Source organism: Phoca vitulina, unplaced genomic scaffold, assembly GCF_004348235.1.
Source record: "Phoca vitulina isolate PV1807 unplaced genomic scaffold, GSC_HSeal_1.0 scaffold64, whole genome shotgun sequence".
NCBI lineage: Eukaryota > Metazoa > Chordata > Mammalia > Carnivora > Phocidae > Phoca > Phoca vitulina.
Window position 1 is genome coordinate 7,611,148 of NW_022589767.1, and position 22,188 is coordinate 7,633,335.

A 22,188-nucleotide genomic window follows, 5' to 3' on the forward strand; every position below is an offset into this window, starting at 1 on the left:
AAACTTCAAAAAAAAAACCTGGAAAGTTCGGGTAAATATATTGAAGATACCACCATTTGCTACTAAGATGCTTTTCCTCAGCTCCTTTTCCCAGGTTGATCTCTGTTTCTTCCCTTTGCCCAAGAGACCCAGATCCGACTAAAATTTCTATTCCCCTTGGTCCTCTCTAAGCACGCTCTGCTGAGCCTGTGCTGTTGGAAAGGACCATGTTAATGGTCCTATAGGTGGCTTCCAAAAATCTCAATTTTTCATTGATCCTCTCTATTCCCTCTACATGTCAGCAGAGATTTTGTGGTAATGAAAAGAATTACAGTTATTGTTTGAATGCTTATTTGCATAATCGAAATAAGACTATTTCTGATGGGAAAAAATGGGCCATTTTTAGACTGTAATTAGACAATATATAGAAACAAGGTGGTGGCTTTGCCCAGAAACTCAGATATGCCTAAATATATGTATCCTTAAGGTTTCCTAAAGAAAATCTCTCTTTAAATAAATGAAAATTTTTTTATGGTTTTAAATAATGACATTTAATGTAAATGAAATATTTACTTTTGAACTGTTCTTTATTTTATATCAGTAGTAAGATTATTAAGTTATATAAAAAATTCTTAATTTTGAATTTTAATGAAATTTTTGTTCATTCATTCAAACATTTCCACCTTAAAAAAAAAAAACATTTCCAGCTTCTAATCTTGTTACTGCCAGTAACCTATTTTAGATTAACAAGTCTGTTGTTTTTATTAGCATTATTGGTTGCCTGGTTTATAAACTGATACACCAGTTTTTATATAACTACAAATTGAAAAGTAGATTTTAAAATCTGAAAGTCAGAAGAAAAGGCTCCAGTCACATTTTATACTACATATCATACCAAATGAACATATACTAATTAATACCCACTTTCAACACTTAATTCTCCTAGCTCAAATAAATCATTAGAATAACCTAAGGCCAGCAACAAAATGTAGTCTTTCTCCTACCCCTTGTGAGAAAGTCAAAAGAAAGTTTTTATTGATGGAAATTCTCTTAATTCCTATCATTGTTCATGAAAAATAGAACCAAGTATAGTCTCTGAATTGCTAGTCTCTGAGTTGCTTCAGAGGTAAATTCATTTCTGGTATTACCAGAATGCTTATAACAAATAAAAAATTAAAATGCCTTCTCTGAAATTCTGAAGATCTACATGTTACACAGTCAATCCAAAAATCTTGACTCCTGGTCCCTGTAGCTTGAGCAATATAATTTGGCTTCTAATTAACCACCGTTTTGAAGATGAGTCCTGTACTGAAGTGTTTTTAACAATAACAAAAGCTATACTAATTATATGGTAGAATTTTCTTCTACTTTTTGTTTCATTTTGAAGTATACTATTATCGTCTGCTTATGCTTGTACAGCCCAGTTCGTAGACTATTCACAGTCTACATTTATTAAGACCAGCCTAGGTTTATTTGTCATTGTGAATTTTAAGATAGCCTATGAACATACAGTAATCCTAACTGGTTATACTTCATGTACCTCATCCAGGTTCTATTTAGAAAATAAGGGAGTACCTAACTTTTTGGTCAGTCATGAAGGGAAGATGAATAGGAATGGGGAAATGAGAATGTTTCCATTCCTTTATCCATTTTCCTCACCCCTATTTTAGCTCCTCCCTCCCTTTCTTCCTTTCTTCCTCACATGCTTTTTCTAACTCTCCCTACTAGTGAGTAAAAAGGAGCTGCGATAAAATTTAGATGATGTTCTCTTTCTCTTCTTCCTAAAACCTTCCTGCCAGCTTGCCATGTAGGCAGGGATAACAAATGAGATGCTAGGACCTGAGAGATTAGGGAATGAGGAGGTAGGTAGGAATGGACACAAGGATCAAAGAGCTGCCCCCTTGTGGGCAAACTAAACATGTAACAAACCCTCTCCAGCACCACGGCTCCTCACCCCCTGATTTTATTGTAGCACTCCAGCGGCCAACCTCCTCCTTTAAGAATACTTGCTACAGAAAATGGAATTTGACTTCTACAGATCTGAGCTTTACTTGCACTGGTACTGCAGCAAGTATTTTTTTCATCTTTCAAATATAAAATTGTAACATTGAATGTGCTTTTACAAATTGCCCTTAAAATTGTGGCATTCTGCCTTTACCCCTCTCCCTTCAGGAATCATCATAATTACTTGTACCAGAAACATTTACTTGAGAACAGGAAAGGAATCAGCCACATTTGTGTTGGGGATTGCCTCTTCCCCATGTATTCAAAAGTTCTTTGTGAAAAGAATATGCCTCTGTTCCAATAATTAATGAAACTGATTTACCTCTACCCAGCTAGAGCTGTCTCCCCGCTGCTAGAACACACTTAAGTCAAGTTTCCGAATATAGCATCAAAGAGTATATTCTTTAACATTAGATGACTAAAGGATCTCATTATCCTCAAATTCTCAAAGAAAAACTGGAAATTTCTCCTGACAAACCAGTTTGCCATAGTACAATAAAAGAAAAATACAGCCCACGCATACCTCTGGTGTTCTTTGTTGTACAAAAATGTTTAAGATTTGCAAGAATCAATAGCTAAATCTTTGTCTTATTTTATCAGTACATTTTTTTTTAAGTATCCTCAAATGCTTGTGGGGAAGATAAACTCATTTTGGTTTAATACTAACTTTTAAAACATCTTGAAGAGTAAGCTAAACTTCCTAATTTGCAGAAGTTTTGTAGTAGCATTGAGATATCCTTTCAAGGAACTATAATGAAAGAAAACTCTATGTAGACACAATCTGACCACTTTTAAACATACTTATGCCAAGAGAAATGTAAAAAGGAACAATTAACAGAATGTATGTAATTGGTACTGAAACCATTCAAGGTAAAAATCCAAGAATACTTTTTTGCATTTTGTTCTTTGTGTTCATGAAGGACAGCTTTCCTATAAGGGAAAAAATGCTAACAAGATGATTGAAAAGATTCTTGATGGCTTTCATTGTTCCTGTCAATTCAGCAGCTTCATTCTGTGGAGCTATTAAGCAAGATCCCATTTTCTCTAATATTTCAAGGGGTCTTGGAGCTTCTATTTTTAGGGATGATTGAGAGATAATGTTTCTAGGGGATATAGAATAGGCTTTTGGCAAAAGCAAACTAAGGAAACTGGAAAAATTAAAGTATGTTATTTAACATTAATGCTGCTAGTTACATGATACAGAATATCTGTATTTTCTTACGCCTTGCTATTAAGAGCGATCCTTTCTCTCTCTCCCTTATACCTCCTTGTTCCTTTCTTCTTTTTCTGTCTCTCCCTTCCTCTGCATATTTGATCACAGAAGTCGTGGGGAGAGGGGGATAGTACCCAGAAAATTCTTAAGCAGTGTATGACATCATAATGTCATATATAAATAGACAGTGGGTAGATTAGAATTGAAAATTCTGTATGTGTTAACTCTGATCTCTTGGCCTACCCACTGCCTACACATTATTATGGTTTTCCTATTTCTTACTAGTAATTAATCTATCCCTTTTTGCTAACTGTTTTCACTCATCTCAGCCTTAACTGGGGGAGTTCTCTGGTTTGGGTTTTGTTTTTGTTTTTTAAGCGGGCTCCACACCCAGTGCGGGGCTTGAACTCATGACCCTGAAATCAAGACCTGAACTGAGATTAAGAGTCAGACGCTTAACTGACTGAGCCACCCAGGCGTCCCAGAAGTTCTCTGGTTTTTGGTGTTCTCTCATCTAAGCATTCATCTACACATCATTTTACTAGTTGTCTCTTAGTTATTCATCTCTAGCCCCTGGATTTCTCCCAGGAAACAGAGTCTGTGGTGTGGGTGTCCTGGATACGGGCTTGTTCTTGGGAAGTTTACTTTGGGAAGTGATACCAAGGTACAGGAGTAAAGAAAGTGAGCAGGGAAGGAGGGAATATATTATCAACTGCCAGAGGCAACTTGGGCTTCATCTGACTGATACTTGTTGACAAAAGAAGCACTGCAGACTTGCCCAGCTGAACAACGGGAGGTGGAGCATTTGTACTGGGAGTACATTTGTACTCCCATCCTCCTTTGGCCAAGGGCTGCCTCAAGACTAACTCTCCAGCATATCGAGGTTATGCATACATGAGCACCTAGTGGGTTCCCATGCACAAAGTGATTGTTGGCTCAGCAAGAGCGGAAATAAAAGATGGGCTAATAGGATGTGGAGAAGGGCACAAAAGGTATCTAAAAGTCCTCACTCTGCCTTTCCAGTTATGTGTTTCTAGTTGATTGTAGAAATCTGCACTTGGACATTTTGCCTTCAGTACAACCCCAGCGTGTCCAAAATTTGAATTGTCATCTTATCCTTCAGTTCCCTGACCAAAAAACTAAAAGCAGAAATGGTTCAAAATATTGTTGACCTTTAACATCATTGGTGTAACATTTATTGAACTCATCATCCTTGGGGAAGAGCTCCCTGGGCTTTGAGAAGGGTCAGGACCTTTACTTTAGCTATTGGCTTAGACCTAGAATTCAAAGTGGTGGTTTAAGCCCTCAAGGGAAAAGAAAAAAGTGAGACCCAGTCTTCTCCTCCAGCTATGGCTGGGAGAACCTGACACCAGTCTTGGATGGTCTGATTGCCTAGAGGATGAAAAGAAAAACCAATGGAAGCCTACCTAGAAGGATCCAAGGTATGACAGTTCTGTTGTTCTGCCACTCTAAGCGTGGAAATTATACAAATTTATGAAAACGGAAGAATTAAGTCCGACAGCTTCCTGTAGTTACAGTATGTTCTCCTAATATTTTATCTGCCCAGACCCACCACAATTAAAGTTTAAAATACCATGAAACTTCGAATTTAAAGTACGTTAAGAACAGTTTTACTGAAAACAGGAAAATTGTGAGATTCTGTAGAACTATCTGAAGAGGTTATTTTAGCTGAATACACAATATCTGCATGGTGTTTAGTCAGGATAATAGAGGCAATCCTAACACCCTTAATTGTACAAATAAGCTCCTCGTTACCATTTAATCACAAAATCTTGGCAAATTAAAAGCACCTGCCACGTTATGTCTTTTGGCTAACTCCAAAAATTTCACAAACTTTTTGCTACAAAATAAGGTCTCTTTGTTTTGTCATTCAAACCCTCACTCCTCTACCACCACCACCCCAACCTGTGAAACAGTTCCTACTCTAGAGCCCCTTTTCTCCAGCCAGCAGGTCACTGTTTCTCAATACTACTTTAAAAGCAATCCCATTCTCTACACCGTGCACCTGTCCAGTACCTGTTCATCCTACAGCTTAAGTAACACTTTACAGTCCAGAGCATTGTCATATACAATATCCCACCTGGGTGCTTATATATACCCTCTGTAGCATGTGGGCCAGTTACATTTGTTCCCATAAGTCAGGTTTAATCCCTTGCCCAAAATCACAAAGCTGGGATGGGTACACTGTATTAAGGAGTTTTCTTTCCTTTTTTCCTAAATCTATTTGACTTCCTCCAAAATTAATGGAGTTGTTCTTATATTTTCCTATCTAACAAGATGGAAAAATGAAAACAATTTCCCCACCTCTCCTAAATGCATAATATTTATACAGTTCTATTTTGTATTTACAAAAGCAAATATTTTTGTAGCCCAATGACTGTAGCTTTTGTTTCTATCTCATTTTTATTAATTTTTTCTGAATGTTCATTCAGCAAAGATTTATGGAGCTCAGTGTGTAAGGCAGGAAGTTAGTGCTTACAAAGTAGAATTATTTAATTATTTTCAAAGCCCAGGAAGGAAATAAAGTTGAGCATAAATGCCAAAATCATTTTTAAGATTGACCTAAGAGTTGATTATGTAGTTAAAACATAAGCTGATAAATCTTTAAATTAATGGTAGGAAATCTGCTACTCAGTGCCAATTGTAACTCAGAGTACAATTGCTATTAATAAAACCCAGGTCCTTACGTCTAGGAGATATTTTAACTTTGATTTAAAGCTCAAATATATTTTCAAGCAGATTTACCCACAGACAAAATGAACACCTTTTTTACTAACAGAGATATCAGATTTTCACTCTTGGAATGTTTGTCCCTTTAAAATGGTGGGGCACCTGGGTGGCTCAGTCGGTTAAGCAATCTGCCTTCAGCTCAGGGTCCTGGGCTGAGCCCAGGAGAGCCCAGTGCCCCACCTGGGGCTCCCTGCTCAGCGGGGAGTCTCCTTCTCCTCCTCCCTCTCCCTGTCCCTCTGCCCCTCCCCCACACTCCTTCTCTCTCTTGCTCTCTCTCTCTCTCAAATAAATGCATAAAATCTTTTTTAAAAATTTAAGAATGGTATCGTTAAAATACATGTAAGGAAGAGAAAAATATAACCATATCAAACATCATATCCACAATAATACATTTTTACAAAGTTAATTTTGAGTTCTTTTAATATTTCCAGTTGCCTATGAATCCCAGGAATAAAGATGGTAGTAGCATCAGATAATAATCTATTCCTTGAAGCTAAAGGAACAGTGGTTAAGAATGAGTCCCTAAATCCTCTTAGTATAGTGGATATTAATATGTAACTTTGCTTTTTTATAGAGCACTAAAATGTCACCTTGGCTCATAAATTATGAAAAAAAAAGAATGAGTCATTAAATAAGGAAAATGGTTTAAGCTACTGAAGTAGAAATCAGATCTGTAAAGTTCATCCTGTAGCCAAAAGGATTTTAATTAAAAAAAAAAAAAGCTTAAAAGACCCTTGGTAAAAAGGGGTGAAACTCACTGTGAATAAATTAAATAAGTAAATTGTTTAGAAAGACATTACCTGAGACTTTCAAAGTTTTCTTCAAACATATCAGAGGTATATATATTTCTCAAAATGGGGGCTCTAAAAATTCAGCAATTTAAATGAGGTTGTGAGTATAGCGATTACCCTCCTTTTTTTCTGCTGGGTTCGGGTTATTTTTATAATGTTTCTCAGTAAGTGGGCCTTACAGTCAGTGATCCTGAAGCCAGTACTTACTGCGTCAGCCAGTTTAGAAATGCTTCTGCTTTTTCTTTTAAGGGAATGTCAGATATGTTTGACTCCTATATTAGTGTCCCAATTTGTTGTTCCTTTTTTGATTTTTTGTTTTATCCATCTTTCTCCCTTGAAGAAAGAGAGAAAACATATTATATTGCCTAGCAGCATCTTTTAAAGTACCATTGATTCTTCTGAATATATAGCAATAGTAATATTTTCCCAAAGTTTTACTTTTAGAGAACCTATATAGCATGGACAGTTTATTCAGATTGCTCTAAAATTTTCACAGTAATAGACCTCCATACTTTGCCCCATCAGTTATAAAGAGACTTATTTACATTCCTCTACTTAAAAAGTCACTTCAAATTTCCCTGCTCCCTGTTAAACAATGAGTAGTTTCAATAGGTAGTCATACCCTTCAATCTCAGGTTCGTGGACTTTCAGATGTTCCTAGAGTGAGAGTGGAAGGCATTTACATTGTCATTATCTAAATGAGCTGTTTATAAAGAACGCCGCATTCCTCAAAGCTTCACCCTAGGCATGTCAAATTCTTTAGCGTTTTAGTCTTGCCACACTTCTTAAGAGTTTATTGATCTAGACGCAGGAGGACATTCTTGAGAAATGAATTCTTCAGTGATTAGGCCATCAGGGGTTTTTGCTATTGTTAAGACAGATTCTCAACCTTAAAAATTCTTTTCCTAAGAAGTCATTAAGAACTCAGGAAAAGTCCATTTTCCATTTAAATAGAAAATGACAGCACAGAAATGGGTCTTCTCATTGGTTATCAGGACAAAAGCTCTGTGGGGTAGATAGGAGTCATCTCAGACTGCTTCCTCCCGAAAAGAAGGAAGCTGTTAGCACAGCATTCAGACTCAAACTCAGTTACAAGACAGAGCTTGACCAAATGTTTTCCCCTTCTGGGAATAAGATCCAGATCAGGGAAAAAATTATATCAAACTTACTTGTCTAGAATTTCTAAGCCTACTGTCTAATATCATAGCCACTAGCCATTTGTGACTATTTAAATTTACATTTAAAATAGTTACATTTTTATAAAAGTATAATTCTTTTCCCCAGTCATACTAGCCACATTTAAAGGGCTGAAGAGTCGCATGGCTACAATATTGGACTATACCAATGTAGAACATTTTCATCATCATAGAAAGCTCTATAGGACAACACAGTTCTAGATGATTTATTACATAAACTTTTTAAAGACCAATTAAGCCACTACTTAACCACTTCTTTTTTTTGTTATGTTAATCACCATACATTACATCATTAGTTTTTGATGTAGTGTTCCATGATTCATTGTTTGTGCATAACACCCAGTGCTCCATGCAGAACGTGCCCTCCTTAATACCCATCACCAGGCTGACCCATCCCCCCACCCCCCTCCCCTCTAGAACCCTCAGTTTGTTTGTCAGAGTCCATAGTCTCTCATGGTTCATCTCCCTCCGATTTCCCCCCCCTTCATTCTTCCCCTCCTGCTATCTTCTTCTTCTTTTTTTTTTTTTTTTTTTTAACATATAATGTATTATTTGTTTCAGAGGTACAGGTCTGTGATTCTACTTAACCACTTCTTATACTTAAAGGAGGATTCAAGAATTAATCTTTTCCAAGGATAAATTACATGAATGATTGTCTTGGCTCTGCTCACTGCTAATCTTTCTCTTTCCTGCCATTTACCCCAAAATTATTCAGGAGCATTTATCTCATGAGTTAGAATATCCTGTTCCTTCTGCATTAGTAGCTGGTCTAATTTCTAAGATAAAGACTTTGAAACTAATATTTAGGAGTTGCTAGATAAATAGAACAACTGGCAGTTGGATTCCTGACACCCCAGGTCCCCCATGATGCTGCTGAGTCCATCAGTATTATTAATAATGAGATTCAGTTGATTTTTTTAAGGGGGTTAATACCTTAACGCTATATTTTATACAAAGATAGTTATTTTAATGGAGATGTAATACTTGCGTTTAGATAATTAGTTTGGAATTTTTCATCTTTTGATATTTGTGCAGATAGCTTGATTAACATTTAGTACTGACTCATCAAGACCTTGAAAAAGTCTTTACTGGGGGACAGTTGAATTAGTCCTCAATTACTTGAGTTAGTGCCAAGATGGGACCATGGCTATCAAGCCTGATTTCCTGTCAGAACTATCAGTGGATCTTCAGAAAGACAGAAAGAAAGTACAGTACTCAGGGCCCTCTCTCCCCTATCCCCAGTTAGAATTGCCAAGAGCCCAGCCCTGCCTATGGTGTTAAATGTCCACAGGTGATTTTGTCTGTCCGTCAGGTTTGAGAACCATTGAGGTAGATGGATTTATCACAAGAAACACCAAAGAAAGAAGTAAAGTGCAGTTTTTCTGAAGTAAAAACACGATCTCAGTGCTTTCTAACCTTTTTCATGTATGGCACACAAAGAAAGTGGCGATATTTGTACAGCACCTTGGCGGGGACTAGAGGTGCTAGCAGCAGCATGGTAGGCCCACTGAGGGCTGAGGTGGTCCCCGTCCCACACACCTGTAATCCATTCCCAGCCCACAGGTGTCAGTTGGGAAGTTCTGCTCAAGGTCCTAGTAAGTATGACCTAGTTACATATGCTTGTGTTGAAAAGGCTTTTTGGTGATGGGCTTTTAAGTCAGGATATTTCTGATAGTAACATCAAAGTATACTTTGTGTTCATATTAGCCCAGCATACCTCAAAACTGAGAAAGAGGCTGGAATGAAGTGCCAGACTTTTTAGGTAGTTTGTCTAAACATTTGGACTTAAAAACTTCAAGTAAAAAGATGTGGTTTTGTTGTAAACAAATACATTGACATTACCTAAGTGTATTTCCAAGATACTTCCATTTATGTTTTATTATTATGAAATGAGTCTTACTAGTAGCTTTATAATTTATCAGTTAGCTGACATCTAAATTTATATTACCTGTTACTTCAAACAAGGAATTAAAGTATTTGAAAGTGAAGCCTTTAACTCCTTTTCAAGTGAATCACTAAACATTTTCCATGTACTAATTAGTCTTTCTCTTGCTCTGATTCCCTAAAACAAAATACGTCAACTGTTAACATCACTATCATAATACTGTGTAGGATCCTTGTATTCAAATCAGAAGAGAATTATTGGATTTTACTTTTAAGAACTTGAGCATCAAATTCCAACTTGCTCATGGAGCATTATGTATTTTTTATGTCATTATTTACTACTTTAACTGAGAAGCTGTCATAAAGTTTACACAGCCAAAGTCAGATAGAATATGCTGTTTCAATGTAAGTTACAGAAACAAGTTAGTTTTGGGGCGCCTGGGTGGCTCAGTCAGTTAAAAGTCGGCCTTCGGCTCAGGTCATGATCCCAGGGTTCTGGGATGAGCCCTGCATCGGGCCCCCTGCTCAGTGGGGAGCCTGCTTCTCCCTCTCCCGGTCCCCCCCCCCACTTGTGTTTCTCTCTCTGTCAAATAAATAAATAAAATCTTTTTTATTTTTTTATTTTTTATTTTTTTAAAGATTTTATTTATTTATTTGACAGAGAGAGAGATAGCGAGAGCAGGAACACAAGCAGGGGGAGTGGGAGAGGGAGAAGCAGGCTTCCCGCCAAGCAGGGAGCCCGATGTGGGACTCGATCCCAGGACCCTGGGATCATGACCTGAGCCGAAGGCAGACGCTTAACGACTGAGCCACCCAGGCGCCCCAATAAAATCTTTTTTAAAAAAGTTAGTTTCTAAGTATTAAAATATAGAATATTTGAGAGGTGTTTTAATGAAAGGAACCGCTAGCCTATTTCTAGAATATATTTGGAGATAAAGCAGATCTAGTATTTCCAATTCAATAAATCTGGAAAGAGTGAAAATTCAGTCAGATCCGTGAAATTGTTTAATAGGGACCGAGCTCTCATTGTATTGGATCCTGATTATTACATTCAGTTTTTAGCTGTTGCACACCACACGCAGAGAGAGAGCCACCACATACAGGACCACTCACTTTCAAATCACTAACAGCCCACTCCTCAGCTGTCCTAACAGCTCTTGGCTAGGTAGATTTGGTACCCTGGGGAGTTCCGAAATGATCCTGCTGCTTCTCCTTTCATGGACAGTCTTATCCCATCTGAGTAATTATGGGACTATTATTAGTAAAACGGGATCCCAGGGAGTATATGAGCTGAAGAACATACACTGTTATCCAATTATATTTTACTTTAACACTATGAGAACATCATAGTTAGTTCTGCCAAAGGAATCTTTAGACCATCCTGTCACCTTGGTGTTTTAATGACATCAGAGATTCTCAAGGGGCTCATTAAAATTATCTGGGCATCAGGGGGTGCCTGGGTGGCTCAGTTGTTAGGCGTCTGCCTTCGGCTCAGGTCATGATCCCAGGGTCCTGGGATCAAGCCCCGCATCGGGCTCCCTGCTCAGCGAGAAGCCTGCTTCTCCCTCTCCTACTCCCCCTGCTTGTGTTCCCTGTCTCGCTGTGTCTCTCTCTCTGTCAAATAAATAAATAAAATCTTTTTTAAAAAAATTAAAAATTAAAAAAAATTATCTGGGAATCAGGGTGTCTGTATTCTTTTCAAATTCCTCGAGTGGTGTGGTTGTGAGTTAAGAACCCCTGGTCTAAACTTGAATTTTGATTTCTGAAGTAGTAATAAAGGTGGGGGGGTAATTACAGGATAGTTAACATGTATTTACAACTGTGTTGGGTAGCTTACTTTTTTTAATTAGTTAACATTTTTTTCTAATAAATTTTGGATGTAGATACAGATTCCTAAGACAGAATAAAGGTTTATAAAAACAGTTTTCTGGATCAGGACCTTACTACACTAGACAACTCCAGTAGGTTTCATCCACTTAATTCCCAGCCTTGAACATGATATGAACACATGGTGCTAAGATTTTTCTTAGCTTTTCATCACCAAAGAGTATTTGCCAGAGGATATGATTGTTCCATTAATTTTGTTTATTTCATGTTTATATATTTTTATCCTTGACTCTTTAGTAACTTTTTTTTAATTAGAAAAGAAGTATCTACTCTGGGGAAAACTTGGGAAATGCAGAAAAGTATAGAGAAAGGAAAAAATAATAATCCACAGTCCCACAATTCAAAATAATTGCTGCTAACATTTTTATTCCTTTGTTGTACTAAATTGTCAGTTTCTAGAGATGACTTCTAATTTTAATACTTAGGATTTAATATGTATGAAATTTTTCATAATGAAAAATAGTCCATTTCAGAAATGATCTCTGAAACACTCTACAGTTTGTATAATTCATTTTTTTTTAAAGATTTTATTTATTTATTTGAGAGAGAGAGAGAGCATGAGAAGGGGAGGGGTCAGAGGGAGAAGCAGACTCCCTGCAGAGCAGGGAGCCCGATGTGGGACTCGATTCTGGGACTCCAGGATCAGGACCTGAGCCGAAGGCAGTAGCTTAACCAACTGAGCCACCCAGGCGCCCTACAGTTTGTATAATTTAAATACTATTTTTGCTTTTAGTTTTTCTGTTCCTAGTTAGTTTCTTCTTGGAAAAAACCCTTCTCGGTGACTCAGTATTTAATAAGCTTTGACATGTAAATTAAACAGACATTTTAAAATCACAAATATGTCATCCCTTTCCACACATGCATATTTACCCTCTCAAAGTAGTCCACTAAATAAGTCAGGCTTGATTACCCTTGTATAGAAACCATATTGTCCCTTCAAGTAAATTTGCCAGGCTTAGAGTATGAACATTTGTCCTTAATCTGTACTATATTGAAGCTCCACTTAGAGGTGTGACCCTTATTGACGTAGCCATTTGACACAGGGGCCAATCTGTAGTGCCAGATTTCCAAGACTCAGTGGGCAATTTCAGTTTGACCTTGAGTATCATTTACATTTGGATACTCTCTGATCTCCATTATTTCTTAAAACATTCATGTTCCTGACCTCCACCCAATGCAAAAAAATTTGAGTCCAGTATTCTTTTGACTAATTTCCATGGTATGCTGTTGAAAAATAGTAATGATGAGATTGCTTTGAAAATTAAAATTTAAAATGGATAGAGACCTATGCTTACTTGTGTTATATGAAGTATGTGTATCAGTACAAATGAGTAAGCCAAAACATAAAAGCAGTTACACTTTATTCCAAGATTCACATTTGACTAAGATAACTAACATTCCCTTAAAACATAGAAGACACTTGAAAACATAAAGAGGTCTTAAATTTCCATGATAAAAGTTTTTTCTCCTAAGGAAAATTTACATCTGTACTTGTCTATTTATAAGTTACTTTCCAACACTGTAAAAAAAAATTGCCCTGAACTTCATATCAACACATCTGTTTCCTGTGTACATGAAATGTCACCTATAAATATGCCCTAGTCCCTTACTGGATAGCATTGCAGGGGAGAAAAAGAAGTTTGAGTTTAACTGATACGCAAATGTTGAGATTTTAAAATAAATTATTTTTTAAAAAATAAATTATTTAGTTTGAATAAAACTTTAAAAAAAAATAAACCAGTCACCAGTTTCTAATTTGACAATCAAAACATTTTATTGACATGAAACATTGGTAACTAGGCTGAAAATAAAATTGTTTAGATGTACGCTTTTCAGGATTTATCTTTTATTTACATTATGCATTTATTAGTCTCAAGATTAGTAAACTTTTATTGTAGATTTAACGGAGTCAGTAAAGTAGTATTTGTTAACCATAATAAAAATGCTTATTTTCTATAATATGCAGGATGAAAATTATGTAAAGTGTATGTTGCAAATTGCAATTATAAACAGACTTGTCTGCTTACAGATGGTACATCATTGGCCTTTTACTCTCTATATATTATGATGATTCTCTTTTGAATGCTTTAGCTCTTAAGTCCAGGACCTCCTAAAACAAATATTTTTCTAGAGGCAGTAATTAAGTACAACATTAGCTGGAAATGTGAAACATGGTTTCAGCCTTTTTAGGAGCTAGGGAGATACATTGAGTCTTTGCTAAATAAATTTTAGTTTGCATATCCTTGAAATAATTCTACATGTTGTGTTATACTGTGAGAAAATCCAAAACAGTGTATATAGATGTCTATCAAAATTAACCTTAATGAAATATGTGATTACCTAAATGATGAGATATACTGATTATTATGTTACAGAATTTTAATATTACAAGAGAACTAAATTTTTCTGATCAGTATACAAAGAACTGAATATCATTTTAAGCTTTTTTACTAAATAAGTAATCAATTAAATGATACCGTTTTCTCCTTTTAAATAGGTTTTCACCCTGTAATTTACTCTTTAAATAAGTCATGATGCTTTATCATCTATTCTAGTATATGTAAGAATATTCATTGACTATATTGAATATATTTATAAAGTAAAACCTAGTTGCAGCAGTATTGGAATTAGTAAGCTTTTCTATAACCTGGGAAGTATTTTACAGCATTTAATACTTGCTTGAAATGGTTTATATAAGTTAAATCTGTACAACCTTGGGGTAAAATGTGAACAACTGCGCTATTAGGAAGATATTAAAGTAGAGGCTATATTTACAGTGTCGTCTTTCAAATCTAGCTATGCTGTAAACTGATGTTTGCTGTATGCTCCTCCTGATTTGAAATAGATGAAAGAAAATGAACCTATTATCACCATGGTTCACACAATGATTGAGAACTCGGCGCTAAGACCCCAACTGTACCAGCAAGTAAGGTCTTGGACAGTGAATGATACTGCTTTATCATCTGCAAAATCCCTCAGTGACAGTTTTGGTTTATCCTCAGAGTTACTCATAACATTAGTGTTTTCTTATTTCATTTTTTGTTTCTGTCTATTTGGAAAAATGCAATTCATCCATGCTTTTTAAGATGCTGCAGTATTCTTAGCATGGCTTTGCTGAACATTTTGCTGTTGAATATTAAGTGTGCCATTTTCCTGAAGTTTTTGTGCAGAGTATTTGATTGATACGTACTTGGAGGTCTGCAGTACATTTGCAAAATTTTTACTAGATTGCCATTAATTTCGATTAACTCTAAAAGCATTAGAACTGATTTCTAGGGAAAAGTTAAAAAAATTTTTTTTTCCTTTTAGGGGCAGCCCCCATCCCACCCTACCCCACCCCACTGTTTTAGGAATAGATATTTATATGGGAGTTATTTAAATCTAGTTTCTATACTGTGGTATAGTAAGACCTAAATATAGCCACTTCTTGACATACTGGGAATATCTTCTCCCTGTAGTCTTACCTTCTTAAGCCATCATATGCATCATCTTACGTCATTCTTTTCCCTAACTCAAAATATGTGCCATGGAGCTGGCTGGCTTTACTTTAGGAGCTTGGTAATCTGCAGATCTGCAAAAGAAGTCATTTTATACATTCCTATCCGATTTTTTTGTATTTCATGGTCTAAATGTTCTTAGCTGTGTGTTTTGCAACATCAGCTTCTTCCACTTCAACACCTTCAAATTACTGTGGCCTATGACCTGTTATAATACTTTAAAATTCATACAGAAGAAGAAAATTAACTAACATGAAAAATGAATGTATTTTTATTAAAATACGAAAAAGCACCTATTTAAAAAAGAAAAAGAAAAAGCACCTTGAACTCTCTCTGGCTTTACAGGCCTCTGGTTTGCTTTAGTCATCTTGGGATCAGCATCATGGATGGGCCTTGAAACAGTTGGTGGGAGGGTGAGGTTACTCTTACTTCTGAACAAAGTTTTCTATCAATAAAGAAACAAAGTATTAAATATTTAAAGTTAAACAGCTTTACTTTTCAAAAGAAAATGAAATCTTTGTATTTTTAAAGTAACCAGATTATAGAACCTTGACACTTCATTCCAAAATTCCACTGCTGAGAACCTTTAGCCCTTGTTCTGGAATTAATACCTTTCTCAGTATCTGAAGCTGTCACTTTATCATTTTATGTAAGGGTAAATGACAAAGAGATCAAAGGCCTTTTGTTGTAATAGGTTATACTTTCTACTTTTCATATTTTGTATATTTTCATTTGTGGGTTTTCAGTTTGGTTTGGATTGGTTGTTCTTTTTTATATTGATCAGTAATCAGGGTTGATGATGCAGAAGTCATTGCTGATTGAAATTACTCAGTTGCACTAAAAGTTCTAATTGGAATTTTCCAAAAGTGTGGCGATATCTGAGAGTGGTCTTATATACTGGTGTCACTGACCAGACCTATAGATTTATATAAATATATTTCCTCATTATTATATTTCCTTATTAAATATATGAATACTTGAAAGAAAAAAACTAAAATTGTACAAAACAGAAAAATCTGAATGGCTAACAGCAGCAGCCATTCCTGGGCATGAGCTAGGCAACCAATTACCAGGTAATGCATATTGACTCTCAGTCCTGTCAAGTTGGGGTGTCTTCAGGCAGTCCTTTTTTAAAAATCAGCCATTAATAAAGTACTTAAATGTTACAGGGCACCACTGGTGGATAACAGTGACCTTCAGACACACTTCCCAAACTATCTTATTAATTTGCCTAAATTGAAATTAGATCTTATTTTTTTCTTCAGATTTCCGTTACCGTGTTATTATCCAAAGGAAATCTTCATGGAAGTTTATATTGTACACTCTTACAATTTGCTTCTGACGTTGTATTACAGTGCTGTGTTATAGGTTCCTGAAATACACCTGAAAATAAGGTGGCACTATCATGTTTTATGACCTGTTATTCTGAATCATAGCCATTGGGTTTTCTTGCAGGAGAAACGTTACGTTTGCATTTTCTTAGAAAAAAGAGGACACCTGAAAAATTACGTATGTGGGAATTTTTTTAGAATTGGTAATATAAAAAGGACATAAAACTGAATCAAAACAAATGCTAAATCAATCCACATTGTGTTGAAAAATTCCTCTACATTTATTAATCATTTTACCGTCTTTCACAATTATATTTTTGTACTAGAGTTTTTATAAAATAATAATATTATTTATTTTTTAAAGGTACAGACTAATATTAGCAACTACCTACAGTCCTGTGAGGATTTTTGAGTCCTCATAAAATGTCTAATTTTATCAAATATTTCCCCAAAAATGCTTTTTGGGGTTTATATATATGTATTTATTTATAAATGTTAAAATATATACATACATATTTAAAAGGGATACTGTAGAAAGTTATATTTTGATTAACAAAAGTAATTTTGTTTTAACCTAATGCCAACCCTGTGTTTTTAAATATTGTTAGATATTTTATTATGAAAAAGCTTTCTAAATAAAGCACATTTCCTTATATGTATGTATGTCAATAAAGTCTGTATAATACACTTCTCAAATTGAAGCTTCAGCACTGCTCGACCTTTCATAATTCTACATAGCCCATTTTCATTTGCTTTTCTAGTGTTGCTGAGGTACTTCAGAAAAAGGTATTCAAACCCAGAACTTTTTTTTCTTTTGCTAAAGATGAATTTGAAAAATGATAAAAAAGTATTGCCATGAAACATTTTAGGCACAACTTAATGAGAATATTCATGAAATTACTTTTTTCTTATTAGTAGGATTTTCATAATGAGGACTAAGTAGCAAACTTCTTCAATTCTAGGTGGAAATTTTTTCAATAAACTATATCCATTTTTTCTTAAGAAAAGCCTCAGTAATTATTATCCATAATGAAAAATAGACCATGCTTAAAAGTTTATTATTGGAAGAATAATCCTGTTTCCTTATTCTTTTCTTCTGATAGGTAAAAGCAATGTATAGTGGAAGGCTGATTATTTTAAGATTTTGTTAGTGTCTAATAATGAATATTTTTATTGAATAATTTGATAAAATGTTTAAATAAATTTTTCAATGGTACTAAAAATACAGAAACAACAAAATAAATTAATGTATTGTGCAGTATATTTATATGGCTATAAGGATCTATCACTCTTAAATTGTAACAACACAGTACACATTTTTTATTAATTTGCCAACTGATGTGAAAATGAATATGCAGTAAGATTCCCTAAATAAAAATAGTATACCAATACCCTAAATTTGTATTACACATTGCTAAATTTCCATTTTAAAATACAAGGCTTTTTTCTGTTGACCCTGGGATATAGGATACAATTCGTATTTTAATCTAGCTGTAGCACTATCCACTAGTTACATCAAAATTTTATATTCTATGGTTTAGTAAAGCTGTTTTGCATTTAACTTTAAATATTAAGTAAAGTGTATTTGGACATTTAGGAGCTAAAGGCTTTACATCTCTAACTTTTTATAAATGAGAAAATTTAATTTTGGCATTATCTTCATTTTTTATCATGGATCTAAGCATTTTAAAACTTATTTTTCATCACTTTTGTTTTCAGATAAGAGTACAAATTACTTTCTTGGATCTAGGTGCTTTAATTTAGAAAGACAATTGACACTTCTTAGGACATATTCAATGATCTTTATTTTAAAATAGTGCACAAGTATTCTGACTTTTGTCATTAAATTCATTTTTCATGTGGTAATTCATTTCTATGAAAGTTTTGTTTAATCACTGCATACCCTTAAATAGTCACAGATTCATTTGCATGAGGACGTGAAAGTAATGTCTTGAAATGAAACACATAAATCCAGGATTTCTTATTGTATGTTTGTAATGCTTACATTTTTAACCTCCTGATACCCACATTTCTAGATTCATTCAAAGATACTTGCTGTTTAAATTATGCCTCCTCCTAAAGATGTAACTGGCAAGCAGTTTTTTACAGTGGGCATATATAGTTATAACTTTTTTTTTTATCATTTTTATTCATTTATATGTGTTTATGTGAAGTTTAATTTTCCAATCTAGAATGTAGTGGGGATACATTACTCCCATCCCCACTTAGAGAAGAAGTGTGCCATTTAGTAAACACGCAGTGAGCCCAAGTAAATTTTTCCTGCTATGTTTTTGTTACTGTCTTAGCAGTCAGTATAAAGTCAAAAGACAAGAGAGCGTGAAATATTGCTCGCAGAGGCTATGATGTTACCTGTGGTATCACTGATGGGGATGGCTTTTGAAATCCTGATTAACACAAGCAGAAGTGAAGGTTTATTTGACCAAAAGATACTGGGACGAAGCCGAAGAAAGGATGTTTAAATGCACTGAGCAGTAATTTCTTGTAGTATCATAAGACAAATGGCGTCAATGAACACATATAAACTCTTTATGAAATTTGACTATCCATAGTTTACAACATAGGCTTTCAGTTTTATGAGGATTTGAATGAGTTTCCTGTTTTCAATTAAACTCATCCTTTTCCCCCATTATCTTTTAGTTCTTAAGACAGAAGAACAAGATAAGTTTATATTGTGTATGTGTGTTTATATATTATGTATATGTATACAGTATGTTATGGGTTTTGTTAATAAAGTTGTACTAAGATGTGTTCGCATTTGAGTGTACACATACACAGTTGTCTGATTATGTGTATACCGTGAAGGATGGTTTTGACTGCTGAAATATGCCTGGTTTGAATATTTGATTCAGTACAGTTGCTATGATTGTATTTGTCAATTTTTCATTAAAATAATGTGTGTCTTACAAATGGAAAATGTAAGATGCTGTATAATTTGTTTGACCAACTTATTATTTTGTTTGACAAGCTTAAGTTAACATTTTTATGTATCTTGCATATTGTATCACTGTTAAATATTTTTCTGCTTTTGTAATGATCTGTGTTTGAATTAAACTTCTTAAAGTATAAGAATCATTAAAATCCCATTTTTGTTATTGTTATATAAACCTAAAATGTTAACTATAGGCTAAGTATATTTTTTAAATACTATTTTTAAACTTGCTACCTGACATTTTTTCCTATAGCTGTCACAAGATGAATGTAGAGGCACATTATACAAATACAGACCTGAAGAAGTGGATATTGATGTAAGTGTTAGTATGCTATGTATATTGTCAGTACTCTGTTATATTCCCTGCCAAAACATTGGAAATAAGCATGACAAAAAGCTTCCTCTTCCTCCCTTGCCCTCCAAAAGGACATCAAATAAAGTAGCATTTTCTTTTACATCTAGGTTAGATTAAATCATCACTCCTCTATGTACTCTATAACAAACCCCCCCCCCCCATAATTAGCAGTTGAGCATACTAAGAATCACTTAAAGGAAAGTAAAAGACATTTCTAATCAAAAAAAGTATGGAGGACTGGAAACAAACTAAAATTGTCCTGTCTTCTAGAGAAAGTATCAGCCTCTAAAAGTTCTATCACTACTTCCTTTTTAAAATTTAGTCTTTTCTTTTTTTATTATATTTTAGATTGGTTGACTTACCATGTCATTATACTTTCTCATTTCAGTATATTCCATTTGGTATAGCTTGAGTTTTGTCATCTAACAAAGACAGGGTCATTATTTTAACAGCTATGGCAAAGAAAGTGAAATCTCCAGTTTTCTTGCCTACTTGTCATTATGCAGTCAAGTTTGGGGCATATATACAGTTTATCCAGGGGTTTTATTTTCAGACATCTGGACAACTGGTTTATTGTAGTATTTAAATTTTCATGGACTATCCTCTGATATTTTCATAATTAAAAAATTAGGGTAATACCAAGAGTTTCAAACATTTAAACTATTGAAAATGATTTTTTTCCTCCATTTAGCAAATTTTTATTTGTATTATTGCAGTTAGAAGCAATCTTTTCCTTATATTCTTTTATAAACATAAGAGCATAATTTTAAAACATAAAAACAGAATTCAGTTGATATTTTCATTAAGGATTGCATATATCACTTAACATACCTAGCAGTTGGTAGGTAAAAAAATATTAACCACATTGAAATGATTTAAAGTTATATGAGACTGCTCAATTGCTAACAGTATCTCGAATTATGTAGATTAAATAGTATAGTTGAAATGCTTTTTCACTTTATATGCATGTTAAGCATTGTATCTTTAAAAGCTATTTTGGGGGCTCCTGAGTGGGTCAGTCAGTTAAGCATCTGCCTTTGGCTTAGGTCATGATCCCAGGGTCCTGGGATCAAACCCCGCGGAGCCTGCTTCTCCCTTACCTCCCCACTTGTGCTCTCTGTCGCTATTTCTGTCTTTCTATCTCTCAAGTAAATAAATAAAATCTTTTTTTTATTATTGTATTACGTTAATCACCATACATTACATCATTAGTTTTTGATGTAGTGTTCCATGATTCATTGTTTGTGCACAACACCCAGTGCTCCATGCAGAACATGCCCTCTTTAATACCCATCACCAGGCTATCCCATCCCCCCACCCCCCTCCCCTCTAGAACCCTCAGTTTGTTTTTCAGAGTCCATAGTCTCTCATGGTTCGTCTCCCCCTCCAATTTCCCCCCCTTCATTCTTCCCTTCCTGCTATCTTCTTCTTCTTCTTCTTCTTCTTTTAACATATAATGTATTATTTGTGTCAGAGGTACAGATCTGTGATTCAACGGTCTTACACAATTCACAGCGCTCACCATAGCACATACCCTCCCCAATGTCTATCACCCAGCCACCCCATCCCTCCCACCCCCCACCACTCCAGCAACCCTCAGTTTGTTTCCTGAGATTAAGAATTATATCAGTGAGGTCCTATGATACATGTCTTTCTCGGATTGACTAAATAAATAAAATCTTTAAATAAATAAAAAGCTATTTTTTATTTTACTGATTGAAATAAAGATTGGCCTAATTAGGTATTATTCTATGGCTATCTTAAATGTGTTTTCTTGTTACACCTACCTTCAGTTACGGGACTACCTACTGCCAATTACAGGAAAAATAAAAAATTGCTAACAACAGATTTTCTCTTAAAACCTAGGCCAAGTTAAGCCGGTTATGTGAACAAGATAAAGTGGTACATGCCCTGGAAGAGAAACTTCAGCAACTCCACAAGGAGAAAGTAGGACAATTATGTTTATTATCTCAGTTGATGTTACTTTTTATGCTTATTATCAGGACACTGATAAAACTAAAGTAAAAAGAATTAATTCGATGATGCAGAACATTAAGTGTAATTATTTTTATTGTAATAGTACACGCTTGAGCAAGCTTTGCTATCAGCCAGCCAGGAGATAGAAATGAATGCAGATAACCCAGCAGCCATTCAGACCGTGGTGTTACAAAGGGACGATTTACAAAACGGACTCCTCAGTACATGTAGAGAACTCTCTCGAGCCACTGCCGTAAGTAGCAGATTTTTTTCTACTGAGAGTCACTGAAATATTATGTGGTTCTTTTTTCTTTTTTTTTTTCTATTTGTTTCTATGTAATTTGACTGTCTTTAGGATTATTCTTTACTATAA

At 34.8% G+C, this 22,188-nt stretch overlaps 1 protein-coding gene across 18 annotated transcripts in view; it reads left to right on the forward strand.

The window, feature by feature from the left end:
- Window positions 1-22,188, forward strand: part of PLEKHA5 (pleckstrin homology domain containing A5) — a 236,782-nt gene that overhangs the window by 171,585 nt on the left and 43,009 nt on the right. For 12 of the 18 annotated variants that reach the window (XR_004297822.1, XR_004297823.1, XM_032391724.1 and 9 more), the window contains 5 exons: window positions 14,551-14,631; window positions 19,192-19,227; window positions 19,737-19,799; window positions 21,705-21,785; window positions 21,919-22,068. Coding sequence is in view for 15 of the 18 variants with exons in the window: in XM_032391724.1 (XP_032247615.1) it covers window positions 14,551-14,631; window positions 19,192-19,227; window positions 19,737-19,799; window positions 21,705-21,785; window positions 21,919-22,068 (411 nt within the window). In the remaining 3 variants the exon portion in view is untranslated. Of the gene's footprint in view, window positions 1-14,501; window positions 14,644-19,191; window positions 19,228-19,736; window positions 19,800-21,704; window positions 21,786-21,918; window positions 22,069-22,188 lie in introns of those variants that run through there. The other 6 variants (XM_032391727.1, XM_032391726.1, XM_032391731.1 and 3 more) reach the window with 4 other exon arrangements.